The following is a 26,462-nucleotide window of genomic DNA, read 5'->3' on the forward strand; positions in this document are numbered from 1 at the left end:
TTAAGCTGGTATCGATCCCATTGACGGTAGAATCGATCTTCAGAACGAGACTAATATCTGTTGGTATCGGTCCGCCCATCCCTACCACGTGACTGTCATCGGACTGGATCTCTAAAGAGAGTCAATCTGGAACCCAAAACACCTGAAAATGAACCCGGGAGGACAAATTGTGACTTGAGAAAACATTCACCCAATTTCAGCTTGGCTCATATCTCTCAAACTTGGCTAATGCCGTCTCAGTCGGGGTCAACCCTGTGGGTTAGCTTGCCATGGAATAGATTAGCAAGAGTTAGGTCAGGTTATGGTAGGTTAGGTTAAGTTAAGCGTTGGGTTAAGATTAAGGTTAGCAAGAGTTACGTCAGGTTATGGTAGGTTAGGTTAAGTTAAGGTAAATTTAACGAAACAGGGTTGAGGGACATAGACACGCTCTCGTCTCTATCTGACGGACTGAGGTGATGAAGGCCTGACTGTACGAAACCCTAAAGCCACAGGGATGCCCATGTTCAACGGTGGAATCCTGGCGAGAATGGAAGAGGTGCCATTAGCATATAGCGTCCGGGAGAACACCTGCGACCAGGTACGTGGTGCTGAGAAGTTTTAGCAGTTGGACGCCATGTTCCCTTCTGTTCCTCGCCGGCTTATCTGGATTTGGCTGTCGGCAGAATTAGTTGGTCGCTGCTTTGAATCACGGGGGCAGGGAGAGCTGTATAGTGCAAAGTAAACGAGTTTACCACTGAGACACCTTTCAGGGAGACACCCCCCACCCCCCTCCATCATTCAAATGAAGCGGATCAGTGACCTGTGGTAGAACAAAATGCTGAGCTCCCAGGTGGGGGATGTGCAGAAGGGTATGAATTTTAAACAGGGCTTAAAAATGAATAGTCAACAAACTATCCCTAACTCAATAAAAGTTAAAATAAATGAGGACGGGGAGAAGGGGAGAACAAATACCTCTTGTTAAGCACAAACTGCATGGATAAATTGCACGCTACCAAAAAATGAAACGCCAAACAAATCACAAAAACACAACATACATATATATATATATATATATATATATATATATATATATATATATATATATATATATTATACAATATCACCCAATTTTTGGTCTACTCTTCCTTTAGCACCACTAAACTGCAGGGAAACTATGGTACATAATAGGCTGACATTACGTCACACACCATTATAGTAGATAAGACTATCGCAGGGTCACATGGTCAAAAAAAAAAAAAGATTGTGCTTTTGTGTTCTTGACACTAATAGGGGAACAACATATCTCCAAAACCTCCAGATTACCCATGTAGCGAGGAAAGAAACAACATAAACCCTTGAAACCGGTAGCTCACATTGTTATCAAGTCATCGCCACAAAACTGATATAATCCTGAAGGTTTCAGGGAAAAGAAATGTTGAAGGCCAGCTCGTCGGTTCAGCACATTACATAACCGATAATATTCTGTGGAAAGGTTTTTGACGAACTTAGCAACCAGTTACGGCCTTACACATTTTCAGTCTATTTTCCACTTAGAAATTATATTCAAGGTTTTTTTTTTGGCTTTAATGTGGCTCAATTAAAATGTCAGTGGGGTGCCTGTCTTTTACGACTACTCAAGGCATCTGTGATGCCTTGCCAAGACTCGCTGAATCAACCTGCATTTCAAAATTACTGCATTCTGGAAAAAAAAGGAGAAGAAGACTACTCAGCACCAAACATATCTTATCTCATCAAAATGTGAAGCTTGCATACGCCGTTTACTAAAATAAAGGTAAAGCATTGCGGTTTAAAGGAACCACGTGACCCATGAACTGGCCCGGTGTTCTCATGATGTGCTGAGTTGGGCTGACCTCCTCCCCGAAGGCACGGGAAGAAAAATTCATGAACATATGGTCTAAATGGGATGAATGTCTTACACGGCTGAGAACAGCTTTTGTTTTAATGGGTGAATTGGAAAAAAAGAAAACCCCATAATGCATAGCACTCTCACCCACTTGTTTAATCATATAAAGTTACTGCAGCATGAGAAAGGAAAAAATGGAAAACACCTTAAGGGACTATTTCATTTTAAAGAGGTATAGAGTATAGATAACAGACATACACCCATCAGCCAAAACATTATAACCACCTGAGGCCACAGCCATCAGGAAATACCATTGCCATGAAGGGATGTACTTGGTCTGCAGCAATGTTTAGGTAGGTGGTATGTATCAAAGTAACATCCACATGAATGCCAGGACCCAAGGTTTCCCAGCAGAAGCAGAGCGTCACACTGCCTCCGCCGGCTTGCCTTCTTCCCATAGTGCATCCTGGTGCCATCTCTTCCCCAGTTAAATGACACACATGGAGCCGACCGTCCACATCATGTAAAAGAAAACATGATTCATCAGACCGGGGCACTTTCTTCCATTGCTCCATGGTCAAGTTCTGATACTCACGGGCCCATTGTAGGAGCTTTCGGCAGTGGACAGGGGTCATCATGGACACTGACCTGTCTGCAGCTACGCAGCAAGCTGTGATGCACTGTGTCCTGACACCTGTCTCTCATAGCCAGCATTCACTTTTTCAGCAATCTGAGCTACAGTAGCTCTTCTGTGGGATCAGACCAGACGGGCTAGCCTTCGCTCCCCTCAAACATCAATGAGCCTTGGGCGCCCATGACCCTGTCACCGGTTGTCCTTCCTTGGACCACTTTTGCTAGGTACTGACCACTGCATACCAGGAACACCCCACAAGACCTGCGTTTTGGAGATGCTCTGACCCAGTCGTCTAGCCATCACAATACGGCCCTTGTCAAAGTCACTCAGATCCTTACCCATCCTTACCCATCTTTCCTGCTTCCAACACATCCACTTCAAGAACGGACTGTTCACTTGCTGCCTAATACATCACACCCCTTGACAGGTGCTGTTGTAACAAGATAATCAGTGTTATTCACTTACCTGTCAGTGGTTTTAATGTTTTGGCCGATCGGTGTATATAGAATCCGCTTTTGATGTACCAGGCATTGGGAGGTTATAATAATCTTAATTCATGTACATTTCTTTTTACTTTCTGTATTCTCTTTTCATTGAGTATATTGTACGTATATGCCAATGTATTTTTTTTTTTACTATTTGCAACTTCTACCCCCCCCCCCAAGAATGGAATAATACTGGGCCTATTTTGCATTTCACAACCCGATCCATGTTTTATTGCCTGATAATCTTAACCTTATTTATTGTAGTGTTTCTCAAATGGCCTTACCCGAATGCATCTCAACTGGCAGCCTTACTGCCGGCATCACCGACTGAAAGAAAACTTTGGTGACATCTATGGGTGCTGTGTGGCAGCTGTTCAGTGTTATTCGAACAGACACTTGATGTTTCTTACAACTTAATTGCATGACTCAACCTCGGTGTCGGGGTGTTGAAACTGAGAGCTAACATTTCGGGCCCCTGTTGCGCAATAGCATCGGTGTTCGGCACTCTGGCAAGTTCTCTGAGGAGGTTTCATGTCTGCAGCACACAGTGCATCGTGTCTGCTCCTCGTGGCTTATCTCACAGAAAACGATGGTAGGTCTCGAAAAACAGACAAAAGGTCATCCCCTTTTGTTGACGGAGACTGTCTTCTTGCAGTCAGATTCTGGAGAGAGAGAGAGAGGTGCCTTGTTAGACATTTCAGGGCGGACGCTGTGAGGCTGGGTGTCAGCAGGGCAGGAAAGGATAGGCCCGTTTAATCCGCCGGCTGCATCTCTGATCCTCTCATCTGAATAGCACGCAGGTCAATTAATGTTTCATTTTGACAGATGCAAAACATAATCTTTTCCAGCGCAGAATTAAAGGTGTAAATATGACAGTTAAAATGACCTTATATAACTCACCGTAGTCATCGTGACTGCCAAAAACTGAACTCGGCATGTCTTCTGCAAATGATGGCTTGACTTGTCAAGTTGGGCCCCGGAGCAGAAGCTAAAAGCTTCCCTCTGTTCCCTCATTTAATGTCAAAACACTGGAGCGTTAATGTGCAAGCCCAAACCCACGAGTAGTCTCAGACCTGTAAGCTAAGACCTAATATCGAGCAAACGTGTGGTAATTATCTGTCTTTCAGCTAAATGCACAACTGTCAGATGTAATCAAATGCTTTTTTTTTGTTTTTTGGTAATCCTCAGATACAGACCACTCTGCAGACTACTGCACGCCTTAAGGCAAACAGCAAGGGAATAAAAATAGGGAAAAAATAATCACACAGAATTTGTGAATTTGTTAATAAGTCTTTGCAACAGCTTTAAATGTGCAAGACGATTTCCACTATGCTGTCAAAATAGAACCAGTTCCCTTTTAACACTCCACCAACTGATAGTCAGTCCTTAACACACGCCATCCCTTAAAACACAGAGTGCAAAACCACTGCAATCATTTTTAAAAAGCATTTGACCAAAGTCTGGAAATAAAACGCCAGAAGAGGAAGCCAACAGCAGCATCTGCGCTCTCTCTCTGTCCCTCTCTCAGGGCTAATGCATAGCATCAAAGGCTTAATCTGATCTACCCTCTCTGTCTCTCTGACATGGACATTACTGCATCCGATAGATGTGTCACCCTCCTTTTGTCAACTTCTCTCCGTGGTGCGTACCAAGATTAGAAAGAGACTGACAGGAGCAAAGAGAAATCAGGGTGAGGTACAGAGACAGATAGATTCGCGGAGACATGAATGGCTCGCAGGTGTTTTGTTTTTTTTTGGGACAGGGACGGTAATGGGAGAAAGGGAGAGAAAGAGAAACGGAGAGCCGAGACTTTCCCCTCCTCACGTTGTCATTATGTTTTACGGCTGAAGCCGTGCTTGTGAACTGAAGTGCGAGGTGCAATAAAGCACAGGCTGGGCCATGTGAGGAAGGGTGATGGTTTCACTCTTAGATTATATGAAGGATGAGTGCTCTGTTCATGCATGTCTGCTTAGCAGCGAGACATGCGAGGGAGGCAGGGCAGTAACAGCAAATAATGCACGGTACAAACAGACAGGCGCGAGGGAAGGGCGAGCGAAGGTGAGTGAGAGACTCGAGAAAGAAAAATGAAGGAGCAGGTTGAGTCATGACGAAGAGCGTCAGGCATTTCATCCTCAACATGGGAGTCGGTGGGTTACAGATTCATCAATACACAATAGACACAAATACGTTTGCAAAAAAGATTTTAATTGTCACTGCTTTAATCATTCTTGATTCAATTTACAGTTTGTTTTTTTCTTACTTCATTCTTGTCAAAGGTAAACACATTTCTCTGCGGTTGTCTTCATTATCAGTAACCCCACCCGCCCACCGCCCCCACCCGGATCCCCTAACGTAAACGAACATTACAGAAGAGCACATTCTCTCGTACGCACTTGCATATTCAGATTCTACAAACGACTCCTTAAACGGATACGAAATCTCTAAATGCCACATACTTGGGAAAAAAGCGCGGACAAACACATTCTACATCCATACGCGCCCACGTATGCGCACACGTGTTGTTTCTCTCTCGCGCGCACAAGCAGGCAGATAGACTCGCGCACGTGCTCACACTGGCGGTTTTGCACGCGCACGCACATTCCACGACTGGCGTGTATTACAAATATACATTACAACGCAGACTCCTTATCCCTCGCCGGGACTCTTGGGAGGCGAGCGGCACTCGGACGGACGCCGTCCTTCATCACGTCTCCCGTTTCCCTTCCGCGCTATCGCAACCGGTTTATGAGACACCTCTGAGCAACATAATCTAGTTAGCAGTATCTGTTACATGAGAGTAAGGTTACTGGCTGTATGGCCCTACTCGCTAGTAAAAAGCAATAACGTTCTCTATCTGTCGGGCTGAATTACATCCGGCCACCCGTCTCGTCTTCACACGAGCAAACGCTTCGGTAGAAATTCCGCTGTGGGGAAACAAAACAAGTTTTGGCACAATAGCTCCATGACGAAATGCCTACAAATGTAAGCTAATAAATTAGGTAGATAAACAAGACAATTCAAAGCTAAAATAAATACATTTAAAATTAAATAAATAGGGGGGGTCCGGGTAACGTAGCTGTCTATTCCGTTGCCTACCAACACGGGGGTCGCTGGTTCGAATCCCCGCCGTATTAGCTCCGGCTTGGTCGGGCGTCCCTACAGACACAATTGGCCGTGTCTGCGAGTGGGAAGCCGGATGTGGGTATGTGTCCCGGTCGCTGCACTAGCGCCTCCTCTGGTCGGTTGGGGCGCCTGTTCGGGGGGGGGGGGGTAACGAGGGAATAGCGTGATCCTCCCATGCGCTACGTCCCCCTGGTGAAACTCCTCACTGTCAGGTGAAAAGAAGCGGCTGGCGACTCCACATGTGTCGGAGGAGGCATGTGGTCGTCTGCAGCCCTCCCCTGGAACAGCGACCGGGATCGCTCGGAAGAGTGGGATAAGTGACCATGTACAATTGGGGAGAAAATGAGGTGGGGGGGGTCCCCAAAAATAAATAAATAAAGGAAGTTAAATAAGTAATAAAAAGCACAACATTATCATCTCAACGCCAACCTACACTGTTCTGTATAACGGTATAAAAGAGTGAACTTCTTTATTCACACACATTCACGCGTGGTTATTTCTAACAAAATGGCGGCAGCGTTACATTGTGACTCAAAGCACAGACTCTCCTCAGGCACCTGCCGCGCGCCCGGCGACTGTATGGGGTCGTTTCCACGGCGACCGTGGCTGCAGCCATCAGCGCTGATTGGATGGGGACCTCTGAAGTGGCGAACGAATAGACCAGATCGTGTGGATTGGAGGGGAGTTTGCTGCCGAGAGGGGGTTATAGAATTGTAAATGAGCGGCATTCAGAGCGCCGCCGCCGATTGCCACCAGGAGGAAAAGGCTTGACATCCGGAAAGCCTAGGCAAGGTGCTGAGGGCAGACGCATCTGAGCAAAACACAGACCTACCGTATCTAAGTGCCGTCAAATTGCTGGTCCCAAGTCTGTGTTTTTCTAGGCTTGTAGAGTGAAGGCAGGAAACACGGACACGGGACTAGTTCTGAGAGGGCACTCATACCTCCTCTGAGAAACGCCGGCTCTACATTGGTACCTATCACAAGCCGTTGGTGTTTTTTTTTTTTTTTTTTTTTTTTATGTCGGGCGAAAATGGATATCTTGAAATGCCTGTAGATATCGAACAAAAGTCTTTCCCTAAGAGACACCTCGGGCTCCTATAGCAACAAACTCCTCCGCGCTAAAGTGAAAACATTCATCATCTCACCGGACAATGGCAGCAGTTAACGTCAAAACCTGTCTATAGAAATGCCCAGCAAAGCCAAGGTGAAATCGGTACGATTGGAGTTTGCTTTGCTCTTTTTTTTTCTTTTTCTTTTTTACTGCATCACATCAAAGTTGAATTAAAATCCGTCAGTGTATTTGGGCCAAGGTCCAGTCCGAGGCCTACAATCCATTGGGTCTCAACAGTTACACCTGTTGTGTATTCCTCAAAGCTCATAGTTGCTAAAATCTTGTCCTACTCATGTGAAGATGATGCACCTTGATATCTTCAGAAAATCGGCATCCGTGCTCCAGCAAGGGTGCGCAGCCTCCATCCAACTTCACACAAGGCCGTCTTCACCTGCCTTGGTATCACTGCCTTGCCAGATGGCTGCTAGGCATAACGGCAGCCCCGTGGTCTGATGTGTTTTCTGAATAATGATTGTGATCTCCAAGTTGTGGCACAAACACCTACACGAAAAATGCTGTGGTATTCATACAGTCAGTCATGTCCAACAACAAATGAAGTGTCTCAACACAATGGTGTTCATTTGATGGCAAAAAGGCCTCTCCATTTTTTTTTTTTTTTTTTTTATTTTGAGTCAGTAAATTAAGTCCAAGGTTGTTTTTCGGTGTCATTTTGATCGGGTGTTTGGTTGTGTTTCTGGTCGGTACCTTCCTTTGTTTCCATCCACTCTCATTTCGAGAACTTACAGTCGTTGGATACAAAGCCCTTTGGACAAGATGTCCAGCTGTGCATGGAGCGCCACTGTCGGCGACAGTCGCTAGGACAACAAGGTGGCAGAGATGAGCAGCATCGCCATGGTGAGAAGAAGGCGGTCGCGTGATGGGCTGCTGCCGCTGACGCTTTTCTCCAGCTTAGTAACCTCGGGGTTAAATTCATCTGGAGAGAGAGACAACGAGACAAACAAGGGGAGTAAGAGAGAGAAAGCGAAAGCAAGAGTGAGACAGGGAACGCGTGCACGTGTATGTGTGTGGGGGGGGCCAAAGGGAGAGGTATACATCGTGAGAGAGAATGGGTAAGACGGAGAGACCGCGAGTAAGAGGAAGAAAGAGAGAAACGCATGAACCATTAAGCACCATTATTAATTCATCACTCTTAAAGCAGTGTGTGATGCATGCAAACGGTGCTTTTAGATATGCAGAGGAAAAGACATGGTGCAATTATCAACAAACCACCAATTATCATCAGCTCTGCCACATATGGCCGTTTCCCCCATGGGATGCAGAATTAAAAACACTTTGTTGCAGTTCTTTTGTTTTTTTTATTTAATGTATGGCTCTTTCTGTACTAATGATGTTTTTATCCTTCAGGGATTTCAATCAAGCCAAATTACTATGGCCTCGCCATTGATTAGACACAACAGAACATTAGCTCGGGGGGAAGAGGGAGAAAAAACTAACAGAATGCATTTCATAATATTCAGTAGGAAAAGAAAAAAGGCTTTTATGTGCATTGCACTGAGTCATGATGCTGTCTCCACCGCGGGTTCCCTGCTGGATCTCAACTTCTTTCACACCAGTAAACCAGCAGAGATCAGGCTGGACTGCGGGGTTTGGACATCGTTCATAGCCGCTGGAGCTCATGCTGCATTAGGAAGTTCTGTTATTATGTTTTTTTGTTTTGTTTCGGTTTTTTTTTTTTTTGTTAAGTGAAATGAGTTCAATCAAATCCAGGCAAAAGCTATAATCAGAATTCACCTTTGCGGAGGCAAAGGCTCGTAAACTCAGATGGAAAGTATTAGGAAAACACTGAAGCACAGCAGAACAAAAGGCCTTGTGTGGAGTTCGAACACTTTGTTCAGAGAGTACCGAGTCAGCTTGTCAAAACACACAGTCTAAAAGGAAAAAAAAGTCAGGTGATGGGAGATATGGTAGAAATAACAGCGATGATGGTAAGGACGACAGCAACGTGACAACTGACATGTGACATGACATCTTTTCGAGCGATCTCCACGGCGAGATGTGCAGATCTCTGTTAGTCTGCAGGAGGGCATGCCATCCAACCAGGCCAGCCAGTTTGGCCCGGCTGTGCACAACTTTCATCCGCGTCAGAGCCATTCTTGGTGACAACAAGATGTCTGTCAGCGATGGTGACGCACAACCCCAATGTCAACACTGCGCTACAGCGGGACAAAGACAGTAAACAGAAAGGACGTCCTTACAGTTAAGGCGGACTGTAAGCCAGCCACATTTGACCTTTAACAAAAATTTCTTTTTGCAGCTCCCCCAAAGGTTTCAAAAGAGTGCTCGGGTGCTGTGCTGTGGTCCACCAAGATTCGACACAGACACATCTCGGGAATGACTTTGAGATAACCGTTTCGAGGCAACTCTGCAAACGCCAGCATGAAATGAAACCGAGGCGGCTCGCCTCATCGTCAGATGGCTAAATAAGCTAATCACATTTTCCACCGCCCGTGTTTATCGCTCCATGCCGAAAGGTTTAGGTGCCCCGGCTGCAAATGCTAAGACAAGGAAATGTTTAAAGAAGCCGTGTCTCACATTAAGAAGGATGCTGTGGGTATACGGCAGTGGGCCCATTTGCTATCTCAGAAAGGAAGTTGGTGTTTGATCCGAGCAGGAAACAAAACCGATGCTAAATCCCCGTCGCACCTTTGTGGCGACAAGGGACCAGTCAGAAAGCACAAACACATGCGGTAGAGGCATCGTTTGTCTCAATATATCTTTGTCTTAAGATCCACCTCTAATTACCCTTTCATCTACCCCAACTCCAAACTCAAATGTTCTTAATTATTCATCCCCAGAGATTGATGTCTTTGCTCGTTTTCAGTCGTCATAATGAATGAACTGAGACGAGAGCAGAGGCTGGTATGCTCCGTCCACTGCAGGGAGCCCGAACGAAATAAACAGAGTAATTACTCCGGCGTGTGCACGCAGGTACACAACACAGACAAATCAATCAGAGGTGAGGCAGGAAGCAAAGCCAATCATGACATAATGAATGGGAGGGGCAGAGCAAGAACAAACTCATCAGGGGAGAGACGCGGGTCGGGATGGAGCCGAGTCTACTGGCAGGCCTAATCCTCAGGGCGAGTCACAGAGTGAGTGGCCACTGGTCAGGACCAGGTGTATTGTACAATCTCTCACACACACACACACACACACACACACACACACACACACACACACACACACACACACACACACACACACACACGGCCTATTTTGTGTTGTTCCTCCAAACCGTGTTCAGTGAAATGTATCAGAATGCCGGAGGCAAGATGATTTGTTATGATTCCCTGCCTGTGTGTGTGTTTTATATTGAATTCTGCATAAACTCGGTCTGAGTTACTGTTCAACAAGTCTACCACCGCTGAGCTTTTTCCTCCCTTTCTTCCTCTGCCTCTCTCTCTCTCTCTCTCTCTCTCTCTCTCTCTCTCTCTCTCTCTCTCTCTCTCTCTCTCTCTCTCTCTCTCTCCTACTGTTTGTCTCCTTCTCTATGGTCTCTGCCTTTAATCTACTTTTCTTTCTCTGTTTCTCTCTCCTCTTTTCTCCTCCTCTGTCTCCCTCTCTTTTTCTCTCTGGAAAGCGCGCTGTGTGCTGATGGCTCAAGGGCTCTTTTCACCCCCCTCTCTCTTTCTGCTGGGCCGAGTTTCCATCTCAGTAAGGTCACTCTCTTAGCCCCCGTCATGGGCAGCCAACAGCTCCCAGAAACAAGCAGACCAAATGATTCCTGGCAAGAGCCTTTTGTTTGAGAAGAAGAAAGAGCAATAGAGGATTTATGTAACCACTCAACTGCACAATTGACTTGTTCACTAATGTTTTTTCTATTTAGGTAGACATGGTACTTTCATTCCTCATAACACCTCTACCAGCCCTGTGTATTCTGTGACGAGAAGGTTCACCAGTGTGTGTGTGTGTGTGTGTGTGTTTGTGTGCCCAAAGATATATATATAGACCAAAATGTTGGGGTAAATAAAAGGTTGGACAATTACAATTGCTCATCATAGTGCAAAGTACTCATGCAAAGAAAAAAACAACTATTCGTCTAATGAACGTGAGCCTACAACTACTTGCTATAATGTCCCGTGTATGTATACATGTTAGAGATATGCATTCACATATCTCATCTGCTTTTTGGGTGAAGGTAGTGCAGTAGATGTGTTACCCTCCACTGCGTTCCTGTATTTTCAATTTTGAGCAAGGGTCAGATTGGCTTTCTACCAAATCACCGCACTGCAGATCACATTTAAACCCTGCGATGGCCTGGCGGCCTGTCCAGGGTGTCTCCCCGCCTGCCGCCCAGTGACTGCTGGGATAGGCTCCAGCATCCCCACGACCCTGACAGCAGGATAAGCGGTCTGGTTAATGGATGGATGTATGTATTTATCCATGTATGTATATGCGTATCTACATATGTGCCTGCATGCAACTCCATTTGATCAGCAGGCATTACAGGGCACATGGCCCTGCCGAGAACACACTATATACTAGAAGAATAAAGCCAAAGAACAATTTTTCTGCTCATCAGCCACAATTGCTTGTGAATGCGAGAAGTTGCCAGATGATTCTGCCAGCCACACAATACACCTGATTGTCAGTCTTTTGAATGCAAAACATTGGACAAAACAGTTTATCTCCCCTATCATTTTTTGTGCAGAGACAACATGTGAACATGCTACACCATTAGCAGCCTGCCACTTGTTTAAATAAAAGCAAGACATGGGCATTCGGGTAGCTTAGCGGTTTATTCCGTTGCCTACCAACACAGAGATCGCCGGTTCAAATCCCAGCAGTGTTACCCTTCGGCTTGGTCGGGCGTCCCTACAGACACAATTGGTCGTGTGTCCCTACAGACACAATTGGTCGTGTCTGTGGGTGAGAAGCTGGATGTGGGTATGTGTCCTGGTCGCTGCACTAGTGCCTCCTCTGGTCAGTCGGGGCACCTGTTTGGGGGGGGTAGAACTGGGGGGAATAGCGTGATCCTCCCACACGCTACATCCCCCTAGTGAAACTCCTCACTGTCAGGTGAAAAGAAGCGGCTGGTGACTCCACATGTATCGGAGGAGGCATGTGGTAGTCTGCAACCCTCCCCGGATCAGCAGAGGGGGTGCAGCAGTGACTGGGATGGCTCGGGAATATAGGGTAGTTGGTCAAGTACAACTGGGGAGAAAAAGGGGGGGGGGGGAGGCCAAAAATAAATAAATAAAAGCAAGATATGAATATGCAATTCCATCCTCGTCACAAGATCGGCGCAGTGGTTAGTGTGGTCACCTCACAGCAAGAAGGTCCTGGGTTCAAGCCCCAGGGTAGTCCAACCTTGGGGGTCGTCCCAGTTCGTCCTCTGTGTTTGCATGTTCTCCCCATGTGTGCGTGGGTTTCCTCCGGGTGCTCCGGTTTCTTCCACAGTCCAAAGACATGTAGGTGAATCGGCCATACTAAATTGTGCCTAGGTGTGAATGTGTGTGTGTGTGGGGGGGGGGGGGGGGCTGTGATGGACTGGCGGCCTGTCCAGGGTGTCTCCCCACCAGTTGCCCAATGACTGCCAGGATAGGCCCCAGCATCCCCGCGACCCTCGGAGCAGGGTAAGTGGTTTGGATAATGGATGGATGGATGAATGTGCAACTAAACAACTTCTTAATGATGGATATCAGAAAAGCCAACAAAACAAAAGCCAACAACCTCTCCAATGCGGTTGGTAGACCAAACAAAATCCCCAGGAGTAGTGGTTGGTGTCACTTTCGGGGAAGTTCAGAAGGAGAAGCAAAGTCACTCACCAATGTCGTGTATTTTGATGTTTGGCCTGACTGTGTAGTCGGGAGGGGTCTGACTGGAGTCATCGTCTGTGTGGGAGACTGAGGAACACACCAATGTACACACGCAGAGCGGGGGAGCCGAACAGCGAGCGCAGAAGAAGGGGAGACAAACAGAGAGAGATAGCGAGAGAGTTGACACCTCATTAAAACGACAACGCTGAGTAAAGGGTACACTTTAAGCACCATTAAAATGGATAGGGTTTCACAGTGGGCCTGTTAGTGAGGCCCTGCCACCGGTAAGAAACTGTGAAGAAACCTTAGATGCTGCATTCAGACGTTCCGCCGAGGACTTTAAGCCATTTGGGACTTGGGAACGGAGCATATCAGTTCAATACTGCTGGTCTAGACATGGCATTATATTCACTTTGCCAGTTTATAATTTAATGTGCACACCCGTGTGTGCATGTTCTTGAGACACTAACGCAGCTTCACAACGCTCAACACATTAGCGGGGCTAAAACAACAAATGAGAACGGCCCAGAGAGGCTGAAAACTTCTCCTCACTAAATTTTGTGGAACTCTGCTGCACAAATGTAAACCATACGCTGCAGATGTGTACTTAAGTCTCCAAAGGAATCGCTTTGGACAGAGGGAGAGGGAATGGAAATGGGTCTGCAGGCTGCAGGAATGAATGAATTTTTTTTTCTTCTCTCCCCCCAGCAAGCTATTAAAACGTCCTTGCTGTGAAAAGGCTTTGGATTGTCAACTTGCTAAACATAGAGATGCATACAAGGACAGTCACACACAAGCGCACACACACATGAAAATATATGGCACATACACACACAAATATGAACACATAGAGACATAAATACACGTAAAAACAGACAGATACACACGCACACACAGTGTGTGCAAATAGCGCTGCACACACCAACACACAGACAGAGGCAAATGGAGGCATGGAAGACACTTCAATAGATGAGCCATGACACTGGGAGAGGAGGTTAAGGTGATGTGTACACAGGGGCTGACACTGGCCTGAGTGTGGGATGTATTAGTGCTGACAAGGTTAGTAGAGAGGGGGGAGGCTTTCAGCACCGGGCTCTCTGATCAAAGGCCTGCAGGGGGGAGAGAGAGCAGCCTACCGAGGTAAAAATACCACACAGTGTACAGAGTAGCAGGCATCAGAGAGACAGAGGGGGAGACGTGGGAGAGGCAGAACGGGGTAGGGGAGAGGACGGGGCAAAACATGGGGTAGATGGGGGTTGCTCCAGCAATGGAGGTGGCGTAAGGGGGGGGGGGGTGAGGGAAGGAGACAATGAAGCCAAAAAGAGCGACGGAGGAGGTAGCGAGAGGGAGGAGAGAAGGCTGTTGCAGCTGCATCGTCTGTTTTTTTCCTCCTCTTTTGTGCGGCATCACAAGAGCATGCCATTCACCGAGAGAGCGAGAGAGAGAGAGAGAGGGAGAGAGGGCATTACTGTAATAGCACTGAGACGGAGAATTACATTAAGCCATCGCCCTCAGAGCCCTCTTGGAGGGAAAAGACGGAGCAAGGCAGAAAAGCCCCTCTCTGAGACGAGACTTAGTCAGATCTTAGTTTGTGTATCTCCCCATCCCTCCTCTCCTCCCTAAGTGTGGTTTTCTGTGTGTGCCTCAGAAAAAGTCAGAGATCTGAGGTCAGAGAGAGAAAGATGAAATGGAGGGAAAGTACAGAGTTAGAGTCTGACCCTGAGACGGGGGGGGGGGGCACAGAGAGAGAGAGACATATGGTACTGAAAGAGACAGATGAAAGAGAGAGGAGTGGGACCTCACCAGTTGAGCAGCAGACGTAGACCCTCAGTCTCAGGCAGTTATGGCCGTGATGGTGGGTGGGCGTGGCTACGGCAGAGAGCAAACACACAGAACGTGTCAGCCTTGTGCCCTCTGCAGGCCACCACATGTCACAGCTCTCAACAACCCGCCGCGTGCACGGCAAACCTCTCACTGAGCTGAGAACTTCTAGAACCTATTTGCAACGCCTACATTTCATCAGTATACATACAGATGACAGTGACTCCTCGTGCCTCCCTCCTAATCAATATTTTTGAGTTGGAGGAATGTTTCATCCCACGCTATCGATTAACCTTGCCGTCAGCGACAAATCTCAACACGGAAAAGCCAGAACACAACATTAACTTGACAAACTCACAGATGTAGTAGTACTCATGGCCCACGTTGAACTCGTAGCCCAGGGAGAAGGCGCTGTAGCGCTGGAACTTCTCGGAGAACTTGATGGGCGCGTGGGGCGCGTGGGGCCGGTTGCACTCCCAGCGCTTGAAGCCCAGCTGAGGGTCACAGGCGCGGTAGCCGCGGTAACTGACCATGTAGAGGACGTACTGCTCCGCCACGGTGCGCTCTAGCGTGCCACGCTGGCTGGTGTTGTAGTGCGGGCAGTAGATGTCAAGGTAGTCGTTGACGCTGACCTGCACCGTGTAACCCTCCCTCCGTAAACTGGAGAAGAGAAGCAGATGGGGGGGAGAGAGAGAGAGGGAGCCGCAGGGTGGTGAGATAGGGGAAAGCGGTGTGAAGTGAAAAGGAAAGAAAGAACATAAAATTGAAAGAAATATAACCAATTGATGATAGGCAACACAAAAACCGTTAACAATGACAGGCCACCTTTTCTCCTCTGCATATGAAACACCATCTTTCTTCACCAGATAGGCTATTACACACCCCCCCATACATATAAAAACCCTTATTTTCCTCACTTTGTTTCTTATGGCAAGTTGCATGGATGCCTTAGAGAATAATAACCTCCACACCCGTCTTCCCCCTGAGCCTGGAGCAGGCTGGACTCATTGAGGTGGAAGGAGATCAAGTCAGTGGTGGTGTGCGCTTTGGCCACGGGGAGGGGGGGGGGGCAGCACTCTGTACATCTGATGGACTGAGCTCCTGCCGGCATCCACCACTCGTCCACTGATGGACGAGCAGGCTGTTAGCAGGTACAGAAGGTTACCCTAAGGTTGCTTGTGTGTGAGTGTGTTTGTGTGAGTGGGTTCTCTGGGTGCAGTGTATGTCAGTGTGTGTGTGTGTGAGTGGGTGGGTGGGTTCTCTGGGTGCAGTGTATGTCAGTGTGTGTGTGTGTGAGTGGGTGAGTGGGTTCTCTGGGTGCAGTGTATGTCAGTGTGTGTGTGTGTGAGTGGGTGGGTGGGTTCTCTGGGTGCAGTGTGTGTCAGTGTGTGTGTGAGTGGGTGGGTGGGTTCTCTGGGTGCAGTGTGTGTCAGTGTGTGTGTGTGAGTGGGTGGGTGGGTTCTCTGGGTGCAGTGTGTGTGAGTGTGTGTGTGTGAGTGGGTGGGTGGGTTCTCTGGGTGCAGTGTGTGTGTGAGTGTATTTGTGTGAGTAGGTGGGTGGTTTCTCTGGGTGCAGTGTGTGTGTGAGTGTGTTTGTGTGAATAGGTGGGTGGGTTCTCTGGGTGCAGTGTGTGTGTGAGTCTGTTTGTGTGAGTGAGTGGGTGGGTGGTTTCTCTGGGTGCAGTGTGTCTCAGTGTGTGTGCGTGAGTGGGTGGGCGGGTTCTCTGGGTGCAGTGTGTGTCAGTCTGTTTGTGTGAGTGGGTGGGCGGGTTCTCTGGGTGCAGTGTGTGTGTGTAATTTTGTGTGAGTGGGTTCTCTGGGGGCGATGTGTGTGTCTGTGTGTGTGTATGAGTTGGTGGGTGGGTTCTCTGGGTGCAGTGTGTGTGTCAGTGTGTGTGTGTGCGTGAGTGGGTGGGTGGGTTCTCTGGGGGCAGTGTGTGTGTCAGTGTGTGTGTGTGCGTGAGTGGGTGGGTGGGTTCTCTGGGGGCAGTGTGTGTGTCAGTGTGTGTGTGTGCATGAGTGGGTGGGTAGGTTCTCTGGGTGCAGTGTGTGTGAGTGGGCGGGTGGTTTCTCTGGGGGCAGTGTGTGTGTCAGTGTGTGTGTGTACGTGAGTGGGTGGGTGGGTTCTCTGGGGGCAGTGTGTGTGTCAGTGTGTGTGTGTGTGCATGAGTGGGTGGGTGGGTTCTCTGGGGGCAGTGTGTGTGCCAGTGTGTGTGTGTGCGTGAGTGGGTGGGTGGGTTCTCTGGGGGCAGTGTGTGTGTCAGTGTGTGTGTGTGTGTGCATGAGTGGGTGGGTAGGTTCTCTGGGTGCAGTGTGTGTGTCAGTGTGTGTGTGTGTGCATGAGTGGGTGGATAGGTTCTCTGGGTGCAGTGTGTGTGAGTGGGTGGGTGGGTGGGTGGGTGGTTTCTCTGGGTGCAGTGTGTGTGTCAGTGTGTGTGCGTGCGTGAGTGGGTGGGTGGGTGGGTGGGTGTAGTGTGTGTGTGTGTGTCAGTGTGCGTGCATGTTCCAAAGGAGGGAAAGTAAACACGATCTCAGAGGAATGTGTATATTCAAAAAACAACCAGTGAGGACAAATGCAAAACTTCATTGTATATCCATCAAAGGAGTCAATCAATAGAACAGCTGTACAAAAGAAGTGAAGATGTGTACATCAATAAGTAAGTTTAAACAACTCTCTAAAAACAACATAGTGAACAGATGTAGGATGGATGAAGAAAGAGGTGGACTGGAATAACATGACATGATACATGACGTGTAAGGTCCCTAGTTTGACTTGTGCTGTTTTGTTTATTTTGATCTCTATGCATCGGCATTTCTTTTCTTTTTTTCCCACTTTTGTTTTGTCTTGAACGTTTTGTTTTGGTTTGATTTGGTTAATAAAGTATAGGAAAGGGGTAGGACCAGAAAAGTTCTTTACTTCATCCTACACCCTATTTGAACATGGTCCAGTTATTACCTGTGTTGTTACAGAGAGTTTGCAAAATATGTTCCCTATTATTTCCATCTGTTCTTGTATTCCTGCCTGTGTATTTTATTTTGTTATCTTAGCATGCTCGAAATAAAATCAATCAATCAATCAATCAATCAATGTGTGTGTTTGACGTGTGCTTGTGTAGTAATGGATTTGTTTGTTTGTTTGCTTGCAATGTTCGTGTTTCCGTGTGTGTCTGGATATGTTTGGTTATTTATATTAAGTCTGTGTGTGTGTGTGTGTGTGTGTGTGTGTGTGCACATTTGAATATGTTAGTGTGTGTACTTATATACATGTTGGACATGTGACATTCATGACAGTGCAGTAAGATGGACAGGCACTTTGCAGGATTCAAGCTTCCTTGCTTTGCCTTTCCAGCAGTGAGTAAATGGGATGCGATGATGCAATACGCTTCAGCATTCGGCCCCCATGCTGTGATCTTGGGTGTTTATAATACTAAGTATACTAATTATGCAAATTACGCAACCTGTAATTAGACAAAACAGAAGTCAATGGGAGCGCTGCTGTAGGTGAGACGTAATGTATCCTAACTGTGGCATAAAGAGGAGGGATCTGTGGGCTGCAAAAACTGGGTCCTCAATGCCCCCATCTTACCAGTAGGTGGCGGTATTGTGCTTCATTCAAGTCAAAGAGTAAGTCCCCCCCCCACCATCGCCACCATTTCCACCTCTCCCCTCTGCTCTCATTTCTTGATTTCTTTTTCTATCCCATCTATCTCTTTTTTATTACACATTCTTTCTGTGTCACACACACACACACACACACACACACACACACTTGCAGACATCCCTCTGTGAGTGTGTGTCTTTGCCAAGGCAAATACACACATGCACGCGAACACATTCCCACACACTTCCACATGCACCCCACGGATAGCTCAGAAAAACACGCATGCACAGCATATTGTGCATACTCATGCACAATAGTAGGTCAGGTCCTCAGAGAGTCTATTATTCAATTACAAACTAAGGATCAGAAGTGTCACAACACTCCTCCCTGGCTCGCTCTCTGTTTCTTGCTGTATCCGTCTCTGTCTGTCTCCCCGGTCTCTCCACCTTTCCCAGTGTGGCATTACAACCAGCCGTTCCCTTCCTCTGATCCATTCCCCTTTTTATCTCCGCCCTCGTCTATTCGTTTGTGATTACTCACATGCTGAGGCAGATGAATATCAATTCTCTTAGCCAGTCTTCTTTCTGGGCCATCAATCTTATCTCTGCTTTCTATCCCTGCTGCTCAGATGTGAGATGACAAGACTTCTGTCTTTGCATTGTGTTACGGGAAGAAACAACGCACCTTCGCTTCAAAGGAACTAAATTTAGAGAAGAGGGGTGTTGGTGTTGGTGGTGGTGCAGTAGTTGGGGAGGGAGGGAGAGAGAGAGAGAGAGAGAGAGAGAGAGAGAGAGAGAGAGAGAGAGAGAGAGAGAGAGAGAGAGAGAGAGAGAGAGAGAGAGCGAGAGAGAGAGAGAGAGAGAACAGCAGAAGAGTGAAAAGAGGATGGACTGGAGAGATTTCAGAAGAAAGGGAGAGGAAGCAGGTAGTGAATATGAAAACGTACTGTGAGAGGATGGATAGTATGAGTGGAAAGAAGGGAGACAGACGCAGTGATTGAGAAATGGGGGCGAGGAGAGTGGCTGAGCAAAATCAAGGAAGCGAGCTCGAGGGGGGGGGTGTTTGAGCGTTCAGGTTTGTTAGATTGTGGCTGACTACAACTGAGATAGTACTAGTAGTAGTACTACAGATAGTTACAAATCAAATATCACAATATCCTTGACTGAATACCTCGATATCAATGATGTGATAAAATTTTGAGGATGACTATGGGTGCTTTCGTAAGATATTAACACACAAGAAAGCTTTGACAAATGGTCATTAGTACTGTGGATACACTGACCGAGAAGGTGGGGCATTCACTGTTCATTTCACTCAGCTAACACAGCTTCATCAGTACAGAAATGTGTATCACTGTAGAGTTTCGGTTATATCACGATATAAAGCTAACAAAGCTAACCATATAAAGCTAAAGCTAACCAAAATCTCAGACTGTACGTACATAGTCCTGTTTCACAATGTCCCTATTATATTGACATACTGCCCAGCTCTATTCTAACTGGCAGAAGACAAATATGTAAAATCACACAAGCCTGGCATTGTATTAGTTTCTTCACCATCTTAACAGTCACCAGTAGGAACCGGCTCATCCGCATTTCTCACAGCGCATCCAAAATCATCAGCCTTCCCACCCCCAACCTATCAGATGTCAATAGCAGAGCCATGATGATCACCAACCATGACTCATGATCCCCCCCCCCCCCCAACCCATTCTTCACATGGCTTTCATCTGGTCTCAGGTTCAGGTCCCTCACCTGCAGACGGGCCACTTTAAAAGGAGCTTTGTTCCTTCTGCCATTGAAGTTCTGAACTCACTGAACCTCTAAACTCTGGTATTAATGTATTATCTCCCTGTCCTCTATGTATGTCCTGTGGTGTGTCTAGTATGTATAGTGTGTATAGTATGTAATGTATAGTATGTATAGCATGTATAGTGTGTACAGTGTGTATAGTGTGTATAGTATGTACTGTATAGTATGTAGAGCATGTATAGTGTGCATAGTATGTATAGCATGTATAGTGTGTATAGTATGTATAGCGTGCATAGTGTATATTATGTATAGTGTGTATAGTAAGTTTAACATGTATAGTGTATAGTATGTACAGCATGTATAGTGTGCATAGTAGTTAGTGTATAGTATGTATAGTGTGTGTATAGTGAGTATAGTATGTAGTATATAGCATGTATAGTGTGTGTATAGTGAGTATAGTATGTAGTATATAGCATGTATTGTGTGTATAGTATGTATAATGTGTATAGTGAGTATAGTATGTAGTGTATAGTATGTATAGTGTATATAGTATGTATAGTGCATGTAGTGTGAATGTAGTGTGTAGTGTGTATAGTGTGTGTGTATAGTGTGTATAGTGAGTATAGTATGTAGTGCATAGTATGTATATTATAGTATGTCTAGTATATGCAGGTGTATTTACTGTACGTGAGGCTCTGTACAAAAGGTGAAAACAAATATCCTCTCATAGCACGATAAAGTATCTATCTATCTTCAGTTTAACAAAAACAGACATTTTAGTTTGGTTTGTCAATATTTTCAACCAAACAAAACCAGGAGAAGAAAAAAACACATTTTGGATGCAAATCTACAAGCTGAGCATTCACTAACAACATCCACATTGTCACCTAGCTCCACCTCTCCAAGGTTGGAGGCTCGATATCTTTGGATATGCCATAAAAAAAGACTAAACATCATATCACCGTTCACTTCGTCACAAAGCTACAAGCCAGAGTCACCAACAACAGAAAAGGGGGGGGGGGGGGCTGGGCCGATGGTAGGAGGGTGGGGAGGTTGGGGGGGGGGGGTCAAAAGTGGAAATATGGCCATGAAGGAGGGAAGGAAAGGTAATGCAAAAGTGAGAAAGGGTAGAAGGAGAGATGAAAAAGGCAGAGAGAGAGAGCGAGAGAGAAGGGGAGTGAGAAAAGAGGACAAGTGGGAGAAAGCACAGGAGAGGAGGATGAGAGACGGATGAGGGAGGGAGCCCCTAGGTGTACGGCATTATATAAGAAGTCCACTTAGTGCCACAAGACGGAAAGGTTGCAGGGCAGAGAGGAATGGAGGGAGGGAGGAGGGGAGGGTGATGGGGAGGGAGAGAATTTAATAACCTGGGGTGGGGTGGGGGGGTGATGTTGAATGATGACAAGAAAGATGAAGGCATGATGGGGAGGCAGAGGCCTAGTCAGAGATGGAGTGCTCCCTAAAGATCAACATATATGTAGTAAAAGCGTGGGAAACAAAAAGAAGGGCTCCAGTTCTCTCTCTCTCTCTCTCTATTTCCTACATGTTACTCCTTCTCGCCACTGTGCATCGTCTCTGCGTTGGATTTGCTGTCTCATCATCATTTTCCTCAGCGAGAAAGCACAGCTCGTTAGTAAAACCTACGCAGCAAGCAGGGGAGAGGAAGAGACAGAAGAGATAGATAGGCAGAGATACAGAGAGAGGGGGAGAGAGAAAGGGAGAGAGAGAGGGAGCAGAGGAAAGCAGACTGAGACAAAGATAGCCCAACTGCACCTTTCACATCTGCGCTAAAAAGAGTCTTGTGGGAATACTGCCAGCATCAATAAATAACAATGCTAAGGTGCCGCTATGGCTAAAGATGCTCATAAAAAAAACAGAAAGAGGTAGAGCGGTCAGAAACGAGCCATCTGTTACGGGCACGGCTGATCTATAGGCCCCGTAGTAAACAAGTGAACACCTGACAACACAACGCGCTTCCATCATGTCCGTTATGCAGGTCGGTGTTGGTCGGCGATGGCGCCTCACACATGAATAACAAGGGAGGAGATGAAAAGGTCCAACGATGAAAAAGATCGTTAGACAGCCGTTCACTTTGTTGCATTGTTTGTCGCGTTAAGCACAGCAGCCGCTGAGCAGATTTAAGAACGCTCAGCCTGCAGTGCCGCCAGTACCAATTACCCCTGCTGATGGCAATCACTCCTTCTCTGTTTCGCCTTCAGTCACTTCAGATTCACTCCTCCGGTGCACACGAAATTCAGTTCAGAACTACACCGTCTAACCACGTGATTGGTTTTTTTGGGGGTTTTTTTGCCCCTTTATCTCCCCAATTGTACCAACCCACTACCCCACTCGCCCCGAGCCGTCCCGGTCGCTGCTCCACCCCCTCTGCCGATCCGGGGAGGGCTGCAGACTACCACGTCTCCTCCCATACATGTGGAGTCGCCAGCCGTTTCTTTTCACCTGACAGTGAGGAGTTTCACCAGGGGGGACGTAGCGCGTGGGAGGATCACGCCCCAGTTCCCCCTCCTTGCCCCCCCCTCCCCGAACAGGCGCCCCGACCGACCAGAGGAGGCGCTAGTGCAGTGACCAGGACACATACCCACATCCGGCTTCCCACCCACAGACACGGCCAATTGTGTCTGTAGAGACAAGACGCCTGTCCAAGCGGGAGGCAACACAGGGATTTGACCCTGTGATCCCTGTGTTGGTAGGCAACAGAACAGACCGCTACGCCACCCGGATGCCAGAACTACACCTTCTTACCACATTATTGTAATTTTCAGTTAAATAATTTCAACAGTTTAGCGAAGACTGCATACCGCTAGCAGCAGCTAATGCCGCGGGTCGACTTTTTACCAAGTTGTGAAACTCGTGTACTGCAAATGCATTACACCGGTGTTACACCGGTGTTCGGATATTTTGCCAAAGTCAAATATTGTTTTGACACGAAACGTAACACTTAACGAAGCAGAAAGAATTTAATGAGCTTTCGGAGCGTGATGCTATTCAGCTAGACTTGTTTTCCCTCGATGGGTCTCTAAAGATCTGATCACTAGATCCTTTACTGTAACGTGTTTGTGCACAAATAAAGGAATCTATACCAGCGCCTCACTGTGTCAGCAGTATAGATTTACTGTTGGTTAACTCAAGGCAACGGCGTTTCCCTGAGCCCTTTCCCACTGTACAGAGCAGTTATGCATGTATAGATAGATAGACCAGACCATCTACCCATAATAACATCTACCATGGACCTGGTTCTCACCACGCTGCTTATAATCGTCTGCATTGTGTCACATTTGAATTTATTGAACTAATTACCTTGAAATTTCTAGTCGTTGTTCATCTTACAGTACATCATCACCTACAGTACTTGCAAACATGTCAGCCAGACTTTATGGGAGCTCATTTTATGACTGTTGCAGACTGTTTACTCAACCAGGATGAGGTCATCGTGGCATCGTCACAGACAAACGTAACAATGCTCTCTGCAGTAATTAACATCTGCCCCACCGGCAAGATGTATTACCGCCTCGCACATGGAGTGATTTATCTGTCATTCACCAGTCATATATTTTTATCACAGGAAGATTCCCAGAATTCAGTCCCCTGGCAAGGACAAGCTGGGCTCTGCTGTTTTTCTCTGTACCTCAGCAACCAAAACTCATTACATGTGCTCAGACGCACACACACACACACACTCACACACACAGGCGCACACACACACACACACACGCACACACACATTCACAGTGTCTCGGGTGAGTCCTCTGCTGATTGAGTTAGCTTCGCAATTAACGACCCAGTTTACCATGTTTCGATCCAAAATCGAGGATTAAGGGGGAAGCAAGTGCTGAGGCAGTACGGAGGAAGAGGCGAACTCTGCAAGTCTCCTCTATTACTATGGTCCTACTGGGACTCGTTCAGCCTCCTCCTCCTCCGCAGCCTCTCACCACTTCCCCCGGCCTGAGAGAACTGAGAAACATTACCTTTTCATATTTACACATTCCTCTCTGAAGCCCCCCACAGTTCAGCCCCCCCCCCCGGTTTCTCTCGTTTGAAAAGCTCTCATGGTCTTTTTCTTTTCACTCTCATTTATACAAGGGAGCTTTTGTGCTCGGCTTTGCAATTGTACATAACTTTTTGACCATCGTAGTCTAAAAAAAAATGAGGGATTAAGTGCCTAGTCCAAAGGCACCTTGGCATGAGTATCTGAACAATGTGTGTGTGTGTGTGTGTGTGTGTGTGTGTGTGTGTGTGTGTGTGTTGCAGAGGCGTTACCTCCAATCAGTAAAAGAATTCAAAGAATTCAGACCGATCCTCTAGCCTTTAGCTTACGTCTGACTGCGACAAACATTTGCACAAATACAATTGTTCTCGTCACCCACAGCTTCCATGTGACTCCAAATTAACTGGCCGGGTCTCATCCCTGAGTATTCTTTAATGCGATAATTCACTGATCTCTGAAAGGAGCTTCTCTTTTCCGTTGCACTCCTCCACAGGGAGGTCAGAGCGTGGGATCGGCTGCAGAGCAGAAACTCTGGTGCAGGCTGGGATTCAGTCGCTTGTGGAGGCTGACTTGATACTGGACTTGGACTTCTATTTTCTATTATCACCGGATGTTTCTATTTGAGCAAACTCATACGGTTACTGGCCATCTTTCCAAGTTGGTTAAACAAGGAACTGATGCACAAGCAAATTCATTACCAAAGCTGAACTCCGTGACTTCCCCGATCTGTCCCTCCCTCCATGAGGTGTCGCAGCCATTGTCGCTTGTGTACCGCCAGCTCAGCAATAAACAGTTCCCACCTTTTGTAAAACACGGCGTCCTCGGAGTCGGAACAAAGCTAATGCAGGCAATCTAATGTATCACAAACTACATTACACTATATGGAAACACGGTTCTACTGTAACAATGTTTTGGTTATAGATTGGTAGATGAGCCGTCCAACAGAGGCTTCACCATGTCGTCATCACCTTTCACTCCTTTTTCCTGTTTGAGTAGGAATGTGTCTGCCGTTGTAGGAATGTGTCTGCTGTTGCACCAGTGTTTGTCCAACCCGGTCAAAAATGTCAACAGCGGACGTCCGGGTAGCGCAGCGGTCTATTCCGTTGCCTACCAACACGGTGATCGCCAGTTCGAATCCCCGTGTTACCTCCGGCTTGGTCGGGCGCTACAGTAACAATTGGCCGTGTCTGCGGGCGGGAAGCCGGATCTGGGTATGTGTCCATGTCGCTGCACTAGCGCCTCCTCTGGTCGGTCGAAGTGCCTGTTGGGGGGGGGGGGACAGGGGGGAATCAATCCCCCCCATGCGCTACATCCCCCTGGCGAAACCCCTCACTGTCAGGTGAAAAGAAGTGGCTGGCGACTCCACATGTATCAGAGGAGGCATGTGATAGTCTGCAGCCTTGCCTGGATCGACAGAGGGGGTGGAGCAGTGACCGGGACGGCTCGGTAGAATGGGGTAATTGGCCAGATAAAATTGGGGCGAAAAAGGGGCGGGGGAGAGAAAAATTTCAACAGCAGTAGATGGAGAGTGTCTCCAGCCATGGTAAAGATGCCAGTTAGTATTATGAAACCTGACCTCATGGTACAGATGGATAAAACAACTATTAATTAATGGCTAAAAAAAATCCCAGATTTCAACTTTAAATCAATCTGCAGACTATAATAACGTTTTATTCTATAATGGATTACATTTATATAGCGCTTTATCTAGACAACCTAAGCAGTTCACATTGGGGGGAGGGGGGGCTCACCTCAACCACCACTAATGTGTAGCTCCCACCTGGGTGATGTACGGCAACCATTTTGCACCAGAACACTCACCACACATCAGCTTGAGGTGGAGAGGGAGGAATCATTGAGTGAATTACATGGGGGGGGGGGGTGATTAGGTGGCCAGATGGAGAGCGCCAGGTTGGGAATTTTTGCCAGGACACTGGGGGACCCCCTACTCTTTGCGATAAGTGCCACGGGATCTTAAATGACCACGATGAGTCTGGACCTCAGTTTAACGTCTCATCTGAGGGATGCCATTTCCTACAGCGCAGTGTCCCCATCACTGCACTGGGGCATTGGGATTTTTATTTATTGCACAAGAGGGAAGACTGCCCCCTACTGGCCCACCAGCAGCAATTCCAGCAGTGATTCAAGTTTTCCTGGGAGCTTTCTCATGATCCAAGTGCAAGCCAAGCCCATACCTGCTTAGCTTCTGTCATTCAGCAGAACCAGGGTACATGCTGATATGGCTGCTTTGTCGTCATAACGACAAGGTAAAATACATGGGGCAATTCCCAGCCTTGCAACGAGACAT

General features: G+C 47.1%; 1 protein-coding gene across 1 annotated transcript in view; it reads right to left on the bottom strand.

Moving 5' to 3' along the window:
- Nucleotides 1–8,011: 8,011 nt before the first annotated feature.
- Nucleotides 8,012–26,462, bottom strand: part of efna3a (ephrin-A3a) — a 73,573-nt gene continuing 55,122 nt past the window's right edge. The window contains exons 2-5 of the mRNA XM_056298828.1: nt 15,156–15,457; nt 14,780–14,845; nt 12,986–13,063; nt 8,012–8,130 (exon numbers count right to left, since the gene is read on the bottom strand). Of these exons, the coding sequence (XP_056154803.1) occupies nt 8,012–8,130; nt 12,986–13,063; nt 14,780–14,845; nt 15,156–15,457 (565 nt within the window). The remainder of the gene's footprint in view (nt 8,131–12,985; nt 13,064–14,779; nt 14,846–15,155; nt 15,458–26,462) is intronic.

The sequence above is a fragment of the Lampris incognitus genome, chromosome 18 (assembly GCF_029633865.1).
Source record: "Lampris incognitus isolate fLamInc1 chromosome 18, fLamInc1.hap2, whole genome shotgun sequence".
Classification (NCBI taxonomy): domain Eukaryota; kingdom Metazoa; phylum Chordata; class Actinopteri; order Lampriformes; family Lampridae; genus Lampris; species Lampris incognitus.